The sequence below is a fragment of the Microcaecilia unicolor genome, unplaced genomic scaffold, assembly GCF_901765095.1.
Source record: "Microcaecilia unicolor unplaced genomic scaffold, aMicUni1.1, whole genome shotgun sequence".
In the NCBI taxonomy this organism is placed as follows: Eukaryota; Metazoa; Chordata; class Amphibia; order Gymnophiona; family Siphonopidae; genus Microcaecilia; species Microcaecilia unicolor.
Window position 1 is genome coordinate 257,933 of NW_021963035.1, and position 22,352 is coordinate 280,284.

At 47.0% G+C, this 22,352-nt stretch overlaps 1 protein-coding gene across 1 annotated transcript in view; it reads right to left on the minus strand.

Moving 5' to 3' along the window:
• LOC115458802 (synemin-like) overlaps positions 1 to 16,625 on the minus strand; it is a 70,501-nt gene extending 53,876 nt beyond the window's left edge. The window contains exon 1 of the mRNA XM_030188614.1: positions 15,797 to 16,625. Within this exon, the coding sequence (XP_030044474.1) occupies positions 15,797 to 16,591 (795 nt within the window). The 5' untranslated portion in view covers positions 16,592 to 16,625. The remainder of the gene's footprint in view (positions 1 to 15,796) is intronic.
• Between the last annotated feature and the right edge of the window lie 5,727 nt (positions 16,626 to 22,352).

Genomic DNA, 22,352 nt, shown 5'->3' on the forward strand with positions numbered 1-22,352 from the left:
GGTGGAGGAGTGGCCTAGTGGTTGGGGTGGTGGACTTTGGTCCTGGGGAACTGAGGAACTGAGTTTGATTCCCACTTCAGGCACAGGCAGCTCCTTGTGACTCTGGGCAAGTCACTTAACCCTCCATTGCCCCATGTAAGCCGCATTGAGCCTGCCATGAGTGGGAAAGCGCAGGGTACAAATGTAACAAAAATAAAATAGATACTATTGGAGATTCTACATGGAATGTTGCTACGATTGGAGATTCTACATGGAATGTTGCTATTCCACTAGCAACATTCCATGTAGAAGGCTGCGCAGGCTTCTGTTTCTGTGAGTCTGATGTCCTGCACGTATGTGCAGGACGTCAGACTCACAGAAGCAGAAGCCTGCACGGCCACATTGGTGATCTTCAAGGGCCAACTGAGGAAATGAGTTTGGTTCCCACTTCAGGCACAGGCAGCTCCTTGTGACTCTGGGCAAGTCACTTAACCCTCCATTGCCCCATGTAAGCCGCATTGAGCCTGCCATGAGTAGGAAAGCGCAGGGTACAAATGTAACAAAAATAAAATAGATACTATTAGAGATTCTACATGGAATGTTGCTATTCCACTAGCAACATTCCATGTAGAAGGCTGCGCAGGCTTCTGTTTCTGTGAGTCTGATGTCCTGCACGTATGTGCAGGACGTCAGACTCACAGAAGCAGAAGCCTGCACGGCCACATTGGTGATCTTCAAGGGCCAACTGAGGAAATGAGTTTGGTTCCCACTTCAGGCACAGGCAGCTCCTTGTGACTCTGGGCAAGTCACTTAACCCTCCATTGCCCCATGTAAGCCGCATTGAGCCTGCCATGAGTGGGAAAGCGCGGGGTACAAATGTAACAAAAAAAAAAAAAAACAGCTTTCATTCTGGCTCTGGCACCATGGTAGGGCACTGGACTATTATCCTACCCCATTTCTTCTGATTTAGCTCATGCTTTTTTGTTGATAGCTCAAGATGCATTCCATTATCCTCAGGGAAGTCATGATTTAAGGGTTATATTTCTTAATATATTAGTGTAAACCCCTTTCTTGATAACGCAATAATGTAGACTTGCACATGAGGCAACAGAAAGTGATGTGATTTGCTCACGGTCACAGGAGGTGGCAGCAGGATGTGAGTCCTGGTGTCCATGGGTCTTGACCTGTGGTGCTAATCACTAGATACCTGACCAATGACCTCTTCCCCGCCCAGTTCTCCATGCAGTCTTAAGGCCTTCACGATATCGGTTCACACCGCGGCTAGAACTTTGACAATGAGGGACCCTGTAGTCTGCAGGGATCGGCTGGCACGACACAGTCAGCCCATAGTTTGAACCTCCCTTTCTGTCGTTATGACTAGAAGGCTCCTTTTATTGTAAAGCACTTTGACAGCCATGGGAAAGAGTGGTAATTATCAACTAATAAGTGGAAATGGAAAATAGATGGCAGAGGACATAGACTTGCCATGGAAGACTGTGCTCTCCTACCTGCCAGAGGGAGATGAGAAAGAGAAGACTGAGAGGGGATCCTCATGATTGGAAGAAAGTAGGACAGGGAGAAGCCTCCATGCAGTAATTTATTTATTCATTTATTGCATTTGTATCCCACATTTTCCCACCTTTTTGTGGGTTCAGTGTGGCTTACAATATATTATGAATCATGGAAATACAATTTGTTACAAATCGGTTATGGATTACATTGTGATGAGTTATGTGAGACAAAGTCAAAGTATCGATAAGGAATATAATAATGGAAAAGAGCATTGAAACGTTGGAAGGAAGTAACGGAAACAAAAAGGGGCAATATATAGTAACAGGAAAACATTTGGTATACATTTTCTGTGAGTAAAGGTATGAGTATGGTAAGATTCCAGGGGATGAGAATTCAGGAGTGGCTGTATTGATGCATAACTGAACAGTGAGTGTGGGCTTTATGTGTTTTGGTTCTTTCCGTAAATTTTTTCAAAAAGATGGGTCTTCAATAGTTTGCGGAAGGTGGTTTGCTCGTAGATCGTTTTCAGGTTGCGCGGCAGTGTATTCCAGAACTGCGTGCTCATGTAAGAGAAGGTTGACGCGTGCAGCGCCTTGTATTTCAAGCCCTTGCAATTAGGGAAGTGGAGGTTGAGGAAAGTTCGGGATGATCTTTTAGCGTTTCTGGGTGGTAAGTCTATTAAATCAGACATGTAGGCTGGGGCTTCACCGTGAATGATTTTGTGGACTAATGTGCTTACTTTAAAAGTAATGCGTTCCTTGAGTGGGAGCCAGTGTAGCTTCTCTCGTAAGGGTTTTGCACTTTCATATTTTGGTTTTCCGAAGATGAGTCTGGCAGCTGTATTCTGGGCTGTTTGAAGTTTCTTCAGTTTTTGCTCTTTGCAACCTGCGTATAGTGAGTTGCAGTAGTCCAGATGGCTGAGTACGAGGGATTGCACTAGGCTACGAAAGACGGATCTTGGGAAGAATGGTCTTATTCTTTTCAGTTTCCACATGCAGTAGAACATCTTTTTGGTTGTGTTGTTTGCATGAGTTTAGAGTGTTAGGTGGCGGTCGATAGTGACTCCAAGGATTTTTAGCGTTTCTGAGATTGGAAGGTTTAGTTTTGGTGTGTTTATAGCGGTGTATGGAGTACTAAAGAACTGAGGGGAAGGAAGAGAGGTTCCATTCTACACAAGAGGACCTTTACATACTTTTCGAGTACTGCAAATAAACTTTGAGTACTGAGAAAGGCCAGGCTGGTGACTCAGTTTGCAAATAGTAAGCATCACCTTGTGGAGAACCTCACTTTTGGGTCCTGTAGGATTGTCTCCAGGGCAGACACAGAAATGCAGACCAGACTTTTTCTTTAATCTGTACTATGAATTAATCTGGGTTTCCTTTCCTTTCTCTTAATATAAATTGTAGTTGTTTTATTTGTAAACCACTTTGAAAGCTTACTAAAGGACAGTGTATCAAACTGAAATAAAACTTGGAGATCAATTCCTTGCTCAGATATTCCACTTGCCAGGCAAGAGATCCTTCAATGACAGTGTTCACAGACCCAAGGGAGGGTGTCATACCCAGAACTCAACGACAACACCAGAGGGGGGGGGGGGGGGTACAAAAATCATCACATTGTTGATGGCCAGATCCATCTCTGACCGTCTTCAAATCTAAGCTAAAAGCCCACCTTTTTGGTGCTGCTTTTAACTCCTAACCCTTGTTCACTTGTTCAGAACCCTTATTTTATCATCCTCACTTTAATATTCTCTTATCTCTTGTTTGTCCTGTTTGTCTGTCCTAATTAGATTGTAAGCTCTGTGGAGCAGGGACTGTCTCTTCATGTTCACGTGTACAGCGCTGCGTACGTCTAGTAGCGCTATGGAAATGATAAGTAGTAGTAGTAGTAGTAGTAGTAGTCTTTGGGATTCCGGAATCTTGCTACTCTTTGGGATTCTGCACAGAATGTTGCTACTGTTTGGGATTCCGGAATCTTGTCACTCTTTGTCCTTATCCCTTATTTGTCCTGTTTGTCTGTCCTAATTAGATTATAAGCTCTGTGGAGCAGGGACTGTTTCTTCATGTTCAAGTGTACAGCGCTGCGTACGTCTAGTAGCGCTATGGAAATGATAAGTAGTAGTAGTAGTAGTAGTAGTAGTCTTTGGGATTCCGGAATCTTGCTACTCTTTGGGATTCTGCACAGAATGTTGCTACTGTTTGGGATTCCGGAATCTTGTCACTCTTTGTCCTTATCCCTTATTTGTCCTGTTTGTCTGTCCTAATTAGATTGTAAGCTCTTTTGAGCAGAGACTGTCTCTTCATGTTCAAGTGTACAGCGCTGCGTATGTCTAGTAGTGCTATAGAAATGATAAGTAGTAGTAGTTGCAGAATCCATGGAGTAAGGGATCATGTCATGAAAAGTTACTGCAGAAGTATTTCCACCGGAATGAACCTAAAGGTTCTACATTTTCACTGAATTGTCTGAGATTACAATGTTGCTAGTCTTGGTATTACACTGTGAGGGGCATAATTGAACGAAAACGTCTATCTCCATGGGCGTTTATCTCCGAGAACGGGTCCGTGAAGGGGCGGACCGAACCGTATTTTCGAAAAAAATAGACGTCCATGTTTTATTCGACAATTTGTGAGCTGGGCGTTTTTGTTTTTCAGTGATAATGGAAAATGAAAGCGCCCAGCTCAAAAACGAATAAATCCAAGGCATTTGTTCGTGGGAGGGGCCAGAATTCGTAGTGCACTGGTCCCCCTCACATGCCAGGACACCAACCGGGCACCCTAGGAGGCACTTTTACAAAAACCAAAAAAAAGGTAAAAGAGCTCCCAGGTGCATAGCACCCTTCCCTTGTGTGTTGAGCCCCCCAAATCCCCCTCAAACCCAATGCCCACAAGTCTACACCATTACTATAGCCCTAAGGGGTGAAGGGGGGCACCTACATGTGGGTACAGTGGGTTTGGGGGGGTTGGACGACTAAGCATTAAGCAGCACAATTGTAACAGGTAGGGGGGGATGGGCCTGGGTCCACCTGCCTGAAGTCCACTGCACCCCCTAACAACTGCTCCAGGGACCTGCATACTGCTGCCAGGGAGGTGGGTATGACATTTGAGGGTGAAAATAAAAAGTTGTGAAACATCATGTTTTGTGGTGGGAGGGGGTTAGTGACCACTGGGGGAGTCAGGGGAGGTCATCCCCGATTCCCTCTGGGGGTAATCTGGTCATTTAGGGCACTTTTGGGGGCCTTATTCGTGAAAAAACAGGGTCCAGGAAAAGTGCCCTAAATTCTAGCTACAAACACATACTTTTTTTCCATTATCGGCGAAAGGCGCCCATCTCTCCTCGGCCGATAACCACGTCCCAGTTCCACCTTCGCCACGCCTCCGACACGCCCCCATCAACTTTGTACGCTTCCGCGATGGAGTGCAGTTGAAAACGTCCAAAATCGGCTTTCCATTATACCGATTTATTCGTTTTTGTGAGATAAACGTCTATCTCCCGATTTGGGTCGAAATCTAGGCGTTTTTCTCTTTCAATTATAAGGTGGTGTATCTCTAGCCCTCACATTTGTTTCCCCAGCAATATCTCATACTCTGTATGTACAACTATTTTGTCATTCCAGACGTATCTCCTTTTTAAACAAGTGGGGAAAGCATGCAAAGCATAACTTATAGAATTTTTTCTAACCCCTCTGGATATATGTGTGAATGTGCATGGTTTTATCTGTGCTGTCTCTGGGACGATTCCCAAACATTGCATTGGTTTGGAAAGAATAATAAAATGAAATGCAAAGGACTCACATACAAATCAACTTATGCAAGTAGCTTTTCCTACATAAGCACACAACTGTGGAATGGACTACCAAAAGCCATGAAAACAATATACGACCATCTAAACTTTAGGAAATCACTAAAAACCTAACTATTCAAAAAAACATACCTTACTGACATAACCTAAAAGCCTGAATCCTGATACATAACTAACTAAAGCTAGAACTGGACTCAACCCAACTCCTCCTCGCTACAATTCCCAAATATGTCTGTAACACAAGTATCCATAATACCACCTTGTATTTGTTCCTTATCGGCTTGGCGTACGCCTATGTTATTATGTAAGCCACAAATGTAACAAATAAATAAAATAATCATTAGATGCCACTGTAAAGAGATTCCACACTGTCCCAAAGCAACAGGAATTATTGTGCTTCTCCAACATTACATGGCAGCAGGGACGTAGCTACGTGGGGCCACGGGGGCCTGGGCCCCCATAGATTTGGCCCTGGACCCCCCTGCCGACGACCCTCTCAACCCCCCCCCCCCTCCCGCCGCCAACCTGCCATCGCCGTCTGCTACCTTTGCTGGTGGGGGACCCCAACCCCGCCAGCCGAGGTCCTCATCTTCCTTTGTTCTGTTTCTGAGTCTGACGTCCTGCACGTTGTACGTACAGGACGTCAGACTCGCAGAAACAGAAGGAAGCCTTGCAGATCAGCCAGCGAGGTCCTCTTCTTCCGGCGCAAGGCTTCGTTCTGTTTCTGTGAGTCTGATGTCCTGCACTTGCAAACGTGCAGGACGTCAGACTCAGAAACAGAATGAAGGAAGAGGACCTCGGCTGGCGGGGGTTGGGGTCCCCCATCAGCAAAGGTAGGTGACAGCGACAGCGGGGAGGGTTGATGGCGGGAGGGGTGTCGAGAGGGTTGTCGGTGGGAGGGGGGTCAAAGTTGTTGTTGTTGGTGGTGGTGGTGGTGGCGGCGCCGGGGAGGGCTAAAATGTGCCCCCTCACGTCAGGCTGTGGACCCCCCTCCCGCTGAAGTCTGGCTACGCCCCTGTGAACCACAGCTGAGAATGCTGTGAGCTAAATTCAAATCCAACATCTAATATTAGGCATATCGTGAAGTAATACAAAACCTTTAAAAAAATCACTCAGGATCTATAGAGCAAATCTACCGTTGCATAATAGCAGTAACTTTTATGAAAAGGCAGCTCTGTAAACATTGCAGCAGGCAACAGAACATCACAACACCTATTGGGAAAACTAAACGAGCCGTATTAATATCGATCAATCCTATACAAACATCATTGGAACACAATACCTAGCAACTTTTTTTCTGTATAAACACGGACCCTCACCAAGTATAGAATACTCACACATGAAAAATAGACTTATGTAGACCTAAATTTAACTGAAACCCCAAGATATCAGACTCCGGGGCCCTTTTACTAAAAGGGGTCATGCGTTGTGATTAGAATATGGGTTTCCCCGTACGCAGACGCTACTTTTAGGGGTCCTATTACAAAGGTGCACTGAAAAATGGGCTTGCGGTAGGTAGGCACGGGTTTTGAGCGAACACCAATCCATTTTTCAGTCACCTGTAAAAAAGGCCTCTTTTTATTTTGCCGAAAATGGATGTGCGGCAAAATCAAAATTGCCACGTGTCCATTTTGGGTCTGAGACCTTACTACCAGCCATAGACCTAGCGGTAAAAAAAAGCTGGCCGGTAATGACCTATGCACGTCAAATGCCACTTACAAGCATCCGAAATGAAATTACCACAAGAGCCACACGGTAACTCCATTTTGGCACGTGTTGGCCGCACATAGATGCTTAAGCAGCTTAGTAAAAGGGGCCCTTAGAGAGGCAGCGAAATGGCCACGTTTCCATTTTTGGTATTAATGGTCATGGGCAAAGTGTGTGGCCATTAGTGTCTGGCACCTTACCAACATTTATTGGCCTAGTGGCCTAGTGGTTAGAGCACAGGTCTTGCAATCCAGAGGTGGCTGGTTCAAATCCCACTGCTGCTCCTTGTGATCTTGGCCAAGTCACTTAACCCTCCATTGCCTCAGGTACAAAATTAGATTGTGAGCCCTCCTGGGACAGAGAAATATCCAGAGTACCTGAATGTAACTCACCTTGAGCTACTACTGAAAAGGTGTGAGCAAAATCTAAATAAATAAAATTAACTATTCTTTGAGCACCAGTCCCCTGCCCCCTCTGATGTCAACCTCAACCTCCTGTTCCAGGGCAGGGGACCGGCAGAGCTGACAGTGGCACGATTGCTCAGTGCACCCCTTTACTGTTTGAAGGGAGGGGGGTGGCAGTGGCAGGCAGCAAGTGATGGGGTGACACGCCTGGAGGTAAGGGTGCTCCGCCCTGGGTGAGAACTAAGCTATGTACATCACTGTCCAGAAGTGAAGTTTTAAAAGGTGAATGGGGGTTGAGATACGTTGGGAGATGCTGGAGGAGGGGAGAGAAGGGGAGAGACATGCTGGACAGTGATGCTGGACCAAGGGCAAGGAGATAGTAAAAGCAAGAGGGAGAGACACCAGACAGCGAGGAGGGGGGGAAGTTAACTGGTTAGTGGGCCCACTAAAAGGCCCTGGGGAGGACACAGAAGTCTTCAGCTGGCAGGCTTGGGGGTCCCTAGCAACAATAAGAAAGGTATGCTACTGCTGGGTGGGCCTGAGCTCTAAGTGCTTGGGCACCTGCCCACCCAGGCCCACCGCAGCTATGCCACGGCCCCAGTGTACATGTGTGCATGTATTTGTGTCTGTGTGTTTGTCTCTTTGCATCTGTGTGTAAGTGTTTATATGTGTCTCTGTGTTTGTGTGTATGTGTTGTGTTTACTGATTTGAATTACCATCTTACAAAGTGATACTGAAGTGTTTTACAACAAAATAACAAATATCAACACAGTACACATGACTTCATGTTTGGGTGTGTATGTCTGTATTGTGTGTCTCTGTGTTTTGTCTGTATGTGTATGTATGTGAGTGTGCATGCACGTGTGTCTGTGTTTATTGTGTATGTGTGTCTCGGCCTGTGTACAGTGGGGGAAATAAGTATTTGATCCCTTGCTGATTTTGTAAGTTTGCCCACTGACAAAGACATGAGCAGCCCATAATTGAAGGGTAGGTTATTGGTAACAGTGAGAGATAGCACATCACAAATTAAATCCGGAAAATCACATTGTGAAAAGTATATGAATTTATTTGCATTCTGCAGAGGGAAATAAGTATTTGATCCCTCTGGCAAACAAGACCTAATACTTGGTGGCAAAACCCTTGTTGGCAAGCACAGCGGTCAGACGTCTTCTGTAGTTGATGATGAGGTTTGCACACATGTCAGGAGGAATTTTGGTCCACTCCTCTTTGCAGATCATCTCTAAATCATTAAGAGTTCTGGGCTGTCGCTTGGCAACTCGCAGCTTCAGCTCCCTCCATAAGTTTTCAATGGGATTAAGGTCTGGTGACTGGCTAGGCCACTCCATGACCCTAATGTGCTTCTTCCTGAGCCACTCCTTTGTTGCCTTGGCTGTATGTTTTGGGTCATTGTCGTGCTGGAAGACCCAGCCACGACCCATTTTTAAGGCCCTGGCGGAGGGAAGGAGGTTGTCACTCAGAATTGTACGGTACATGGCCCCATCCATTCTCCCATTGATGCGGTGAAGTAGTCCTGTGCCCTTAGCAGAGAAACACCCCCAAAACATAACATTTCCACCTCCATGCTTGACAGTGGGGACGGTGTTCTTTGGGTCATAGGCAGCATTTCTCTTCCTCCAAACACGGCGAGTTGAGTTCATGCCAAAGAGCTCAATTTTTGTCTCATCTGACCACAGCACCTTCTCCCAATCACTCTCGGCATCATCCAGGTGTTCACTGGCAAACTTCAGACGGGCCGTCACATGTGCCTTCCGGAGCAGGGGGACCTTGCGGGCACTGCAGGATTGCAATCCGTTATGTCGTAATGTGTTACCAATGGTTTTCGTGGTGACAGTGGTCCCAGCTGCCTTGAGATCATTGACAGTTCCCCCCTTGTAGTTGTAGGCTGATTTCTAACCTTCCTCATGATCAAGGATACCCCACGAGGTGAGATTTTGCGTGGAGCCCCAGATCTTTGTCGATTGACAGTCATTTTGTACTTCTTCCATTTTCTTACTATGGCACCAACAGTTGTCTCCTTCTCGCCCAGCGTCTTACTGATGGTTTTGTAGCCCATTCCAGCCTTGTGCAGGTGTATGATCTTGTCCCTGACATCCTTAGACAGCTCCTTGCTCTTGGCCATTTTGTAGAGGTTAGAGTCTGACTGATTCACTGAGTCTGTGGACAGGTGTCTTTCATACAGGTGACCATTGCCGACAGCTGTCTGTCATGCAGGTAACAAGTTGATTTGGAGCATCTACCTGGTCTGTAGGGGCCAGATCTCTTACTGGTTGGTGGGGGATCAAATACTTATTTCCCTCTGCAGAATGCAAATAAATTCATATACTTTCCACAATGTGATTTTCCGGATTTAATTTGTGATGTGCTATCTCTCACTGTTACCAATAACCTACCCTTCAATTATGGGCTGCTCATGTCTTTGTCAGTGGGCAAACTTACAAAATCAGCAAGGGATCAAATACTTATTTCCCCCACTGTATGTGTGTGGCTGTGTATCTGTCTTGGTTCTGTGTGTAGGTGTGACCAGTAAAGGGGAAGGGAAGGGGAAGGGAACTGGGACTTGATATACCGCCTTTGTGAGGTTTTTGCAACTACATTGAAAGCGGTTTACATATATTCAGGTACTTATTTTGTACCTGGGGCAATGGAATCAGAGTCCGCTTCACTAACCACTAGGCTACTCCTCCATTAGCAACATTCCATTTAGAAGCCTGCCCTTGCAGATCAGCAACGCGGCCGCGCATGATGTCATACTCACAGAAACAGAAGCCTGCGCGACCGCGTTGCTGATCTGCAAGGGCAGGCCTCTACATGGAATGTTGCTACTATTTGAGGATCTGTTGTTATTATTTGAGATTCTACATGGAATGTTGCTATTCCACTAGCAACATTCCATGTAGAATCTCAAATAGGGAACGGGAAATGGGACTTGATATACTGCCTTTCTGAGGTTTTTGCAACTACATTCAAATCAGTTTACATATATTCAGGTACTTATTTTGTGCCAGGGGCAATGGAGGGTTAGGTGACTTGCCCAGAGTCACAAGGTGCTGCAGTGGGAATCAAACTCAGTTCCCCAGGATCAAGGTCCACTGCACTAAGCACTAGGCTACTCCTCCACAAGACCCCAACTGCTACGTTACAGCCTATCAGTTGCTGGGGGGAGGGCAAGCTTCAGGGGGACTTTATTTCTGTGGAACCCCTATTCCAGTCCTTGGAACACAGCTAGCCAGTCTGGTTTTCAGGATGTCCCCAATGACTATACATGGCCTTCATTATATATAAATCTATCTCCTGCATAGTCTTCGCACATAAGTAACTACAGCCGTCATTTTCTCATTCAGCTTTATTAGTAATCATCATTATTAAAACAATTCTCCGTATCTTAAAACTAATCAGCTTCCCTATGCTGCTTATATCAAATATACTCGGAGTGTGAATGAGTAGGTTGAATGTGTGTGAGTATATTTGACATAAGCAGCATAGGGAAGCTGATTAGTTTTAAGATACGGAGAATTGTTTTAATAATGATGATTACTAATAAAGCTGAATGAGAAAATGACGGCTGTAGTTACTTATGGGGGAGGCATTGGTTTTGTAACTAGAGTGGAATAGGGTTACTCATTAAGAAGGGAAGGAATGCATAGTCCTCTGGGATATGCGTAAAACCAGACCGGCCAGATGAGAAACCCTGATCTAGCAAAATTGCTCCACAATACTCTCTGCGTAGACCAGTCACTGGTTGCCAGTGAGGTTTATATTCTTTCCTACCGAACCACAGATTGGAAAGAAATTACAGGCGATAGGAGAAACTGTACAGCTGGAGAACAAAGCCTCAAAAGGCATTCATTTTATCAAAGCAACATAGGGTCCCAATGGGTCTTTATTAAATAGGCTCCCAGATGCTTCCCTGATGAAACACAAATTTACACCTCCTCTGAAAAAAAAAAGTTTAAATATGTTCATGTACTCCTAAGAACATTCATTGCGACTCTACCAAAATAACCCTCCAAAAATAGAACGGAACAGGATCTGATCTGGTACAGAGGAAGAAGGGGGGAAACAGCCAGACTGGGATGGGGCAGGAGGTCTCATGAATGAGATAAATTTGCCTGTGCCACCTGCATTCTATGCAAATCTATTCATGCATATTCATTGTGGATTTCCTGAAGACCTGACCACACCTCGAATATTGTGTCCAATTCTGGTCGCCGCATCTCAAGAAAGATATAAAGGAATTGGAGAAGGTGCAGAGAAGGGCGCCGAAAATGGTAAAAGGGATGGGAGGACTTCCCTATGAGGAAAGGCTGAGAAGGTTAGGGCTCTTCAGCTTGGAGAAGAGGCGGCTGAGGGGTGATATGATAAAGTCTACAAGATAATGAGCAGAGTAGAGCGGACAGATGTGAAGCGTTTGTTTACACTTTCAAACAATAACAGAACCAGGGGACACGAGATGAAGCTAGAATATGGTAGATTTAAAACAAACAGGAGAAAGTTTTTCTTTACTCAGCGTGTAGTTAGACTCTGGAACTCGTTGCCGGAGAATGCAGTGACAGCAGCTGGCCTTACGCAGTTTAAGGGGGGTTTGGACAGATTCCAGAAGGAAAAGTCCATTGAACATTATTAAGAATTAAGTTTTGGTTTGTTTTTTGGGTTTTGCCGGGTTCTTGAAGCCTAGATTGGCCACTGTCAGAGAGAAGATGCTGGGCTTGATGGACCTTTGGTCCTTCCCCCGTATGGCTGTACTTAAGTACTTATGACTGGCTGGGTGCGTCCCCAGGACTGGGTTGAGAAGCCCTTTGCTACATCTAAGTAATCAAATCCTGTTAAGCAGAAAAGTTCCCAGGGATTTTGTTGACACCCCATATTATTTTGCCTTAAAGAAAAAGAGCATTTATTCTCTCTCACTCTTTCACAGAGCTGCCAAATTACCCAGTTCCAGAAGGGAGATTGTAGGCCAGTTCTGGAGTTCTGGCAGCCCCTTTCTGATGCATAATGGGACATGCAGTTCTTATTCAGTGGGGAGAAAGACTGCAAATGCCACATTATTCTGGAACGTAAACTGAAAAACAGGGACTCACCAAAAAGTCTCCCTCTACTACTACTACTACTATTTAGCATTTCTATAGCGCTACAAGGCGTACGCAGCACTGCACAAACATAGAAGAAAGACAGTCCCTGCTCAAAGAGCTTACAATCTCCTGGAACTGGGTAACTTGGCAGCTCTGTTGAGCTCTACCCAGGGCCTTCCAAGGGGGGGGGGGGCAAAAATCCCCAGGTCCAGCCTCCATGGGAGGTCCTGGGTCTGGGTCCAATGCTTCTTCTGCTCCCCTGCTCCTGCCTTCTGCGTTACCACAATATTGCTTTAATGGAATCATCCAGGTCCTATGCTGCCATGGACAGGAGCAGGAGAGGATACCAGGGGCGTAGCCAGACTTTGGCGGGTCCAGAGCCCGAGGTGAGGGGGGCACATTTTAGCCCCCCCCCCCGTGCCGCCGACCCCCCAGCCATTATCGACCCCCTCCCCCGCTGTCGTCGTAGGCTACCTTTGCGGACGGGGGACCCCAATCCCTGCCAGCCGAGGAGGTCCTCTTCTTCCCGCGAAGGCTTCGTTCTGTTTCTGATGTCCTGCACGTTGTACGTGCAGAACGTCAGACTCACAGAAACAGAACGAAGCCTGGGCACGTACAACGTGCAGGACGTCAGAAACAGAACAAAGCCTTCGCGGGAAGAGGACCTCCTCAGCTGGCGGGGATTGGGGTCCCCCGCCAGCAAAGGTAGACCAAGGCAACGGCGGGAGAGGGTTGGCGGTGGGAGGAGGGTCGAGAGGGTTGTCGGCAGGGGGTCCAAGGCCAATTCTATGGGGGCCCAGGCCCCCCTGGCCCCATGCAGCTATGCCACTGGGATAGACTGTGGGGAGCAGGCACACAGGAAGTAGCTTGCCAGCGCCGGGCCCGGACCCCCCCCCCCCTCCTTGGAGGCAAATACAGACAGGTAAGGAGGCAGGCGGGAGCGGAGGGCGGCAGTGCGAATAGGGGGAGGGAGAGAGGAGAAACCCAGTGGCATACCGAGGGTGGAGCGGTGGGGGTGGTCCTCCCCAGGTGCACACTGCAGGAAGGGTGCAGGGAGCAGCCACGCAGCTGTCAGCTCTGCTGATTCCCTGCTCCCTCTGCTGTACTTCCTGTTCAGGGGCAGAGGGAGCAGGGAACCTGCGGAGCCGACAGCTTTGCGGCTGCTCCCAGCAATTGGAGGTGATGCGCCGGGGGGGGGGGACGCGGCACCTGGGGGGGGGGTTCGTACTACACCCGAGGGGGGATGTCGTGCTGCACCCGGGGCGGACGGACGACGCTGCACCCGGGGGAGGGGGGGTGCACAGTGGTGAACTGCCCTGGGTGGCAGCTGACCAAGGAACGCCACTGGAGAAACCCATTTGGAGCTCCAGAAAACAACCCATGCAAAAAGCAAAAACATTCCAAACATATATTAAAAAAAACTTGTCATATAATAGAAATAAAAACTGAAATGCAAGATGTCAGAGATGCACATTTTCCAAAGCTGATGTATTACAATTAATACGTTCAGAAACAAATACTTTTTTTCTCTCTTTGTTGTCCAAGTATTGCTTCGGTCCCAGCATTTCTTTTATGCTGTTGTTTTTTCTTAACTCTCTCTTTTCAGGGTGTCCTTTTGACACCATCTTTCCTCGGCATCCATCTCCCCTCTGTGTCCCTGTCACTATCCTCCCCCCATGTTCAGCAACTCTCTTCTGTGCCCCTATCTTACTCTGTCCAGTATCTCCCCCCTGTATCCCTGTCTCTATGCTCCCTCCATGCTTAGCTTCCCTTCTCTGTGTCCTTGTCCCTCCCAATGTTCAGCTTCTCTCCTCTCTCTTACTTTCCTCCTGCACCTCCTACACTGGGGCCAGTATCTTTCTTCCCTGCCACTCCTGCTCCCCACCCACCCCACATAGCATCTCTCCCCCTTTCTGCCCTGTCCCCCTGCTCCCTCTTTCTCCATTCCAGCCTTCACACCACAGGGCCAGCATCTCTCTCTCTCACGCTGACCCCCCCACCCCTCCCTGTATGGTCTGGCATCTCTCTCTCTCTCTCTCCCTCCTTTCATTGGTCCAGCATCTCTTTCCCTTTCTTCTCTTAATCCAGACGCTCTCTCTTCCCTCCACTTCCCCCAAGCCCATTTCTCCACATTTGGTCGGGGTCTCTCCACACCCCCCCCCCCACACCACCACCACCATGGGTCAGGCATATCTCTGAATCCACCTTGCCCTGTTCTGCTTTTCCTGTTTTATATTACATGATAGTATTGTTAGCAGGCCCTGGTGATCTGACCGAAGGGCAGGATGTAAAGACTTTCATTAAATAGTGAATTGTTCTGCTCATGTTAAGGAACATTTAATGCTGTATTTTGCAAGTGTGAAGGGTAGTCAATACAATTATAAATATGGAAACTCATATCAAATTGCACTTTTCTGAAAGGAGCTGCCTTTAGACAGACTATTTTTGGTTTAGAAAACAATTAACATTTTTATTCTGTACTTTTTTCCCCCCGTATAACCTAAGGTTGAATTTGATCATATGTAGTTAGACTCAAGAAAAATGTCAGGAAGTATTTTTTTTCACGGAGAGAGTGGTAGATACTTGGAATGCCCTCCCGCGGGAGGTAGTGGAGATGAAAATGGTTAATGGAATTCAAACATGCGTGGGATAAACATAAAGGAATCCTGTGCAGAAGGAAGGGATCCTCAGAAGCTTAGCCCAGATTGGGAGGCGGGGCTGGTGTTTGGGTGGTGGGGCTAGTTCTGGGCAAGAAAATGGCAGATACAAATCAAGGTAAGGTATACACAAGAAGTAGCACATATGAGTTTATCTTGTTGGGCAGACTGGATGGACCGTGCAGGTCTTTTTCTGCCATCATCTACTATGTTACTATGTATGTATCCTAAGTATACCTAGTTTTTACATAGTTTGCGATCTGCCTAGAACTTTAAAGGTTCAGGCAGAATATAAATATTTGTAGTAAATCCGTGCCCCATCTGGGCTGAAGTATGAGGGAAATACTTCCCATCACCTGAAAATATTCCAGATGGCTCTATTCCAGCACTTAAGGGCTGGAGATACCCAAACTCACTTTCCCACCAAACCAAAACAACAAGTGGGGTATCCTGTGATTGAATATTGGTGCTTCAGAGAAAGCATTCCCAGGCCAATAAAAGTCAGGGAGCAAAAGGTATCTTCCACTTTGTGAGGCCACAATCTCCCCGACCCTTATTAAAACCACTTTTCTCACGATCAGTACGGAAAGAAGGGATGAAACCCATTCAGTGCCTCCTCCTGAATTCACTGCAACGGGCTGCTCCTCACCTGGTATTCCTGCATCTGCAGCCTGTAGCCTTCCTGCATGGCCAGCAGCTCCTCCTGCAACCGCTGGCGCAGCCCCTGCAGTTCCTGCAGCTCCCGCTCCAGTTTCCGCAGTTGCTGGAGGCACAGCCCCTTTTCCTTGGCAGCCTGCTCCTGATTCTCCCAGTCCGCTTTCGCCTTCTCTTCCAGCTCCTGGATGCTCTGCTGGTACTGCAGGCAGGTCTCTTCCCAGACCTGGGATATGAGGAGCAGGGCGCTGTCCTGCACCTCCTGCAGGGAGAAGCCACCTGCGGCTGCTGGAAGAGGCAGGACGAGCAGCTCCCGCAGCTCCTGCACATTGCGCTCCTGCTCCTCCTGCAGGTAGGCGCGCTCAGCCTGCAGCCGGAGGAGCAGCTCCTGCAGGGCGGCCTCCTGCTCCTGCGCCTGCTGCAGGTCCCGGCGGTATCCGTGCAACTGCGCGTCCAGCTGGGCGCGCATGGTCCGCGCTTCCCCGCACAGTCCCTGCAGCAGCTGCAGCTCCTGCGCCAGCTCGTGCAACTGGAGCTCGGCTCGGCTTTTGTCCGCGCGCAGCTCCTGCAGCCGGTTCCGCAGCTTCTGCGCTTCCTCCCGGTAGCCGCGCAGCCAGCCTTGGTCTCGGCTGGAGCGGAGCCGCCCGATCTCCTGCTGCAGAGCCCCGTTCTCCTGCTCCAGCTGCCGCACACGGGCCAGGTAGTCCTCCAGGCGGCGGTTGAGGTCCTGCAGCTCCTGCTTCTCGTCCCCGACGCCCGGCCTCATCATCACTGCCGTGTGCTGGAACATGGTGGCCGTACGATCGCTTCTGTTTGGAGCTCGGCTCCGGACTGAGCCTGCAGGGAGAGCGGAGCGCACTTTAATAAGGGAGGAGGGGGGCGCCCGTGCCCGATGGCTTCTTTCCCTTATGCGCCGCTTGGGACAGGAGAGCAGAGCCCCTTGCTGGAGACGGAGAAGTACGGCAAGCTGCGGAGCTGCCACGGATCCAGAGTGGTACTTTTCAGCCAGCTTCACATTCATTCCCCAAATAGATTCCCTAAAAATTGGCCCTCCCTTTTTTGGGGGGTTTACATTTGCGGAGTAATCTCCCATTTGGCCCATTAAAAAAAAAAAAGACCAATTCATCCCGAACCATTTTTTTTGGGGGGGGAATTTATACAATAAAAATTGTTTGTATATAAAATAAGGAGGCTGGAAATGTACTGGATATTTGTACTGTAATCCAGGCAATGTTACATTTTCTGTTTTGTTTTTGCTTTCATTGCCTGTATGTATATTTGTCATGACATTTATTTAATAAACAGTCTCTGTAAATTAAAAAAATAAAATAAACCACAAATCCTGTGCGGGGTGAAATTAAAATGTGGCTCCAGTCTTTTGCCACAGAAAACCCGGAATATCTGTATCTTTATGTTCTCGGCTGCCAGGATCCATTTGTAATATCGAGTTTTCTGTTCTGGTTCTGGAACAGGCTGCTGTGAAAATAGTTCTGGAAAGGTTCAGAATAAACGGTTGCAAGAAGCACTTTCCTTTTAAAGTAGTTTTGGAAGAGATGGAGATGAAACCCTGATCCTGATCAAAAGCAAGAATTCAATCCGGGCAGCTCGAGATTAACTTTTATCTCTCTCCTTTCTCAAGGGCCAGAAAATCAGAGCCCAAACAAACCAGGGAATACTGATCACACCTTTACAGATGCAAACCAAATGGGGATAATAAACCTCTGAACCATCAATTATCACAGCATGAGGTCTCTGTGCTCTCAAAAGGGCTCTCATTCTGCCCATCTAGTAAACTAGATGAAATCCAACTATACTCAGACCTAGAAGAATTCTTTAGAAAAATGCGCCTTAAAACACATTTCTATAATAAAGGGACACCAAACAGACCCGAGTACAGTCTTAAACAAAAGAACACTTATTTCACCCCACAGGAGGGACAAAACTACAAGCTGGATAATTACATAGAAAGTTTCAGACATAGGGTGAAATCCCAACTTTCCAACAAACAAAAGAGAATCCTGTACAATCTTACCCCACCAGAAAGAGCGGCCATAAGAACCCTACAAACTAACGAACACATTATCATCAAACCCGCAGACAAAGGAGGCGCAGTGGTAATTATGGACATACAAAAATACATTGAAGAGGGGCACAGACAGCTCTCAGACAATAAATACTACAGGAAACTAACTGAGGACCCCACACAGGATTACACAAAACAGCTGAAAGACCTTATCAAAACATTTCCTACACAAGCGCAACCTCACCTGAAGAAACTCATACCAAATCAACCTTCCGTGGGCACATTTTACATGCTACCCAAGATCCACAAACTGGGAAACCCTGGCAGACCAATCATATCAGGTATTGGCACACTCACGGAAGAAATATCTGGATTCATAGAGGGAATTCTGAAACCTCTCGTACACAAAACTAACAGCTTCATACAAGACACCACAGACTTTCTGAATAAATTGAAAAATATCAAGCAACTACCACCTAACACCCTTCTGGTCACGATGGATGTAGAATCACTATACAGCAACATTCCACATGCGGATGGCATAGCTGCATGTGGAAGACTCCTAAAAAAATCCACACTGGACCATCAATACTCACCAGAAACTATTACAAAATTAATCAAATTCATCTTAACTCACAACTACTTCCACTTTAACAATGATATCTATCTGCAAATAATGGGCACTGCGATGGGCACCAGGACAGCACCCCAATATGCCAACCTTTTTATGGCTGAGCTGGAAGAGACATTTCTGAATACACAGCAGACCAAACCTCTAAAATACTACCGGTACATCGATGACATTTTTATGATTTGGACGGAGGGTGAAGAAACTCGGAATCAATTTTATTCTTCCTTCAACACATACCATCCTACAATCAGAATCAAAATTGACTACTCCCCAGAAAAAGTCAATTTTTTGGACACCACGGTCTCAATCAGTGATGGCTGTATACAAACATCTATATACAAGAAACCCACAGACAGATGCAGCTACCTCCACAACTCCAGCTTCCATCCTTCACATACAAAAAGATCCATCATTTACAGCCAAGCCACAAGATACCACCGTATCTGCTCTGACCCAGGGGACAGAGACAGACACCCAAAAGATCCTCATTTACAGCCAAGCCACAAGATACCACCGTATCTGCTCTGACCCAGGGGACAGAGACAGACACCTTAAAAGCCTGACTGCATCCTTCAAACAGAAAGGCTACAACCCCAAAATAATCTCCAAGAATATTGCCTCCTCCCTCAAAACACCCAGGGAGAATCTGCTACAGTACAAGGAGAAAAAATCCACAGACAGAATCCCCCTTGTAGTGACATACAATCCAGAGCTGGAAAAACTGAGGAAAATCATAAGAGATCTACAACCTATACTCCAGGAGGATGAATTACTGAAAGAGATATTCCCATCCCCACCAGTACTGGCCTTCCGACAGCCACCCAACTTAAAACACAAGCTAATCAGAAGTAAACTTCCATCACAGACTGAAAAGGAACAGAAGGGCACACTTCCTTATAATTTATCCAGTTGCAAACTATGCCAAAATATTTCACAGGACCCCACAGTCATCCACAAAGGAAAGATATTCAACATAAAGGAATCTTTCACTTGCTCATCTTCCAATGTGGTATATATCATTCAGTGTAAAAAATGTAACGAAGGATGCTATATTGGAGAAACAGGCCAGATGCTTAAGACAAGATTCAATTTACATAGACATCATATGAACAATACTGGTGCCAGCAGGGTTCCCACGCCTGTTGGTCAACATTTTACAGGACCAGGACACTCTACCAGTGACTTCACAGTGAGAATCCTGAAAGGTAACTTTAAAACCATACAAGAACGTAAGACCTTTGAAGTCAGAATGATTGAATATTTTAACACCCAACAGAAAGGACTTAACAAGGATCTGGGGTTCCTAGCCCATTATAAACCATAAAGCTGTATGTCTCTGTTGATCACCCCACCCCTCACCTATCCACACCCATCCTGTTAGAATATCAATGATATGCTTTGATGTCCCCATGCATACCTCCGACCCACCCCCCTTCTCCCACCCTATCAGACTGTCATAGTAATGCTTGAATGTTTTCACTTATATACACTGTCAGCTAGCAAATTTGCTTATTTCCGATCTGACGAAGAAGGGCAACCTTCGAAAGCTAATCAAGAAATGTATTAAGTTATGTCCAATAAAAAAGGTATCATCTTATTTTCTTTTCCATGTTTTATTTTGTTTGATTTCTATTGATAACCTAATGTGCACTGAAATCAAACAGGGGGCGAGGGTCGGTTTTAAACACACAGGGGCCCAGGGCAAACATTAAGGAGGGAACCCCCCTCCCCCAATCTCCGCACCCACCATTACTACCACACACTTCACACACAAAACACAGGCAGACCTTCACCAAATACTACTACTACTTATCATTTCTATAGCGCTACTAGACGTACGCAGCGCTGTACGCTTTAACATGAAGAGACAGTCCCTGCTCGACAGAGCTTACAATCTAATCAGGACAGACAAACAGGACAAACAAGAGATAAGGGAATATTAAAGTGAGGATGATAAATTAAGGGTTCTGAACAAGTGAATAAGGGTTAGGAGTTAAAAGCAGCATCAAAAAGGTGGGCTTTTAGCTTAGATTTGAAGACGGCCAGAGATGGAGCTTGACGTACCAGCTCAGGAAGTCTATTCCAGACATATGGTGCAGCAAGATAAAAGGAACGGAGTCTGGAGTTAGCGGTGGAGGAGAAGGGTGCAGATAAGAGAGATATTTACCCAGTGAATGGAGTTCCCGGAGGAATGTAGGGAGAGATGAGAGTGGAAAGGTACTGAGGAGCTGCAGAGTGAATGCACTTACAAGTCAATAAGAGGAGTTTGAACTGTATGAGGAAAATACAGAAGAAGGGATTTAGAAATAGAAATATGAAGATCAAAATTGAACTGGGAACTCCAAGAAGTTAAACTTGGCCAGGGCCGTGCCAACAAGGTAAGTGGGGTAAGCACCGCAGGAGGGCGCCAACCTCTGGAGGGCGCCCCGTGCCATACTTACCCTCGTCGCTTACTCCCTGCCAGTGTTTTCACTCTCATACATAGGGATCTTTCAGCCCGGTGCCCAGTGGAGCCCTACGTGGTGCAGGGTGACCTGCCATACACCCCCTCCTTTCCCAGGGAGCGAAATATCTGACCCTTCTGCCCACTCACCCGCTGCACATCACAGTCACTGCTTTCTGGGCGCTGCCATTTTGCCTGCAGTGACGTAATCTGTCCGTTCTTCTTCTACTAACCTATAAATGTACTCACTCTGCTGCTCCCCAGTATCTCTCCACACTCGTCCTTTCCTACACCCCTTCCCGTGCACTCCGCTCCATGGATAAATCCTTCTTATCTGTTCCCTTCTCCACTACTGCCAACTCCAGACTTCGCGCCTTCTGTCTCGCTGCACCCTACGCCTGGAATAAACTTCCTGAGCCCCTACGTCTTGCCCCATCCTTGGCCACCTTTAAATCTAGACTGAAAGCCCACCTCTTTAACATTGCTTTTGACTCATAACCACTTGTAACCACTCGCCTCCACCTACCCTCCTCTCTTCCTTCCCGTTCACATTAATTGATTTGATTTGCTTACTTTATTTATTTTTTTGTCTATTAGATTGTAAGCTCTTTGAGCAGGGACTGTCTTTCTTCTATGTTTGTGCAGCGCTGCGTATGCCTTGTAGCGCTATAGAAATGCTAAATAGTAGTAGTAGTAGTAGTAGTGGCTACCGCACTTCTCGAGTTTCGCGACACAAAGGTTCCAGGGGGCAGTCCTTGGTACAGACTATGCCTGTCGTGCCCGCCCCCTTCCTCTCCTATGCACTGATTGGATACCATATGTGAGGAGGCGGGGAAAGCGGTGTCCTTACAGGGTCTTAGTCCCGCCCATCCTTCACCCTATAAGTCTTATCAAATAACCCTTCTTGCTGTTGACTCCAGTCCTTTCCCATGCAATGATTGGATATCATAGGGGAGGAGGCGGGACAAGCAGAGCCATGTTTCTTTCAGGCCTGCCCCTTCACTGTACAGTATGAATGCACCCTGTATCTCCACCCCTCTCCCTCTCCTGTGCTCTATTGGTTATGGAGGGAAAAAGAGGAGGGGCATAGCACACCCGAAGACTCTCGGTCAGACCCGCCCACCAGTACAATAGTACATAAAAAGGCAGGTAGGTGACGTCACGCGTCTCTCTCTCCTCGTGTCCAGTCCAGATTTCAATGGCTCATTTCTAAGAAGACTGTCCACACTTCTGATGTACAAATACAATTAATGGTCCCTTGAACTGCAGTGCACCAGCCCCCTCTGGCCTCCAGCTGCTTCAGTGATGTGGTTCCTTTTGCTAATGTATTATAATTTCGCTTGCAGCAGGGGCGTAGCCACAGGTGGGCCTGGACGGGCCCAGGCCCACCCACTTTCCCTCCAGGCCCACCCAACATCCCTTGCATGTGGTGCGCTGCAACGAAAATGATTGTC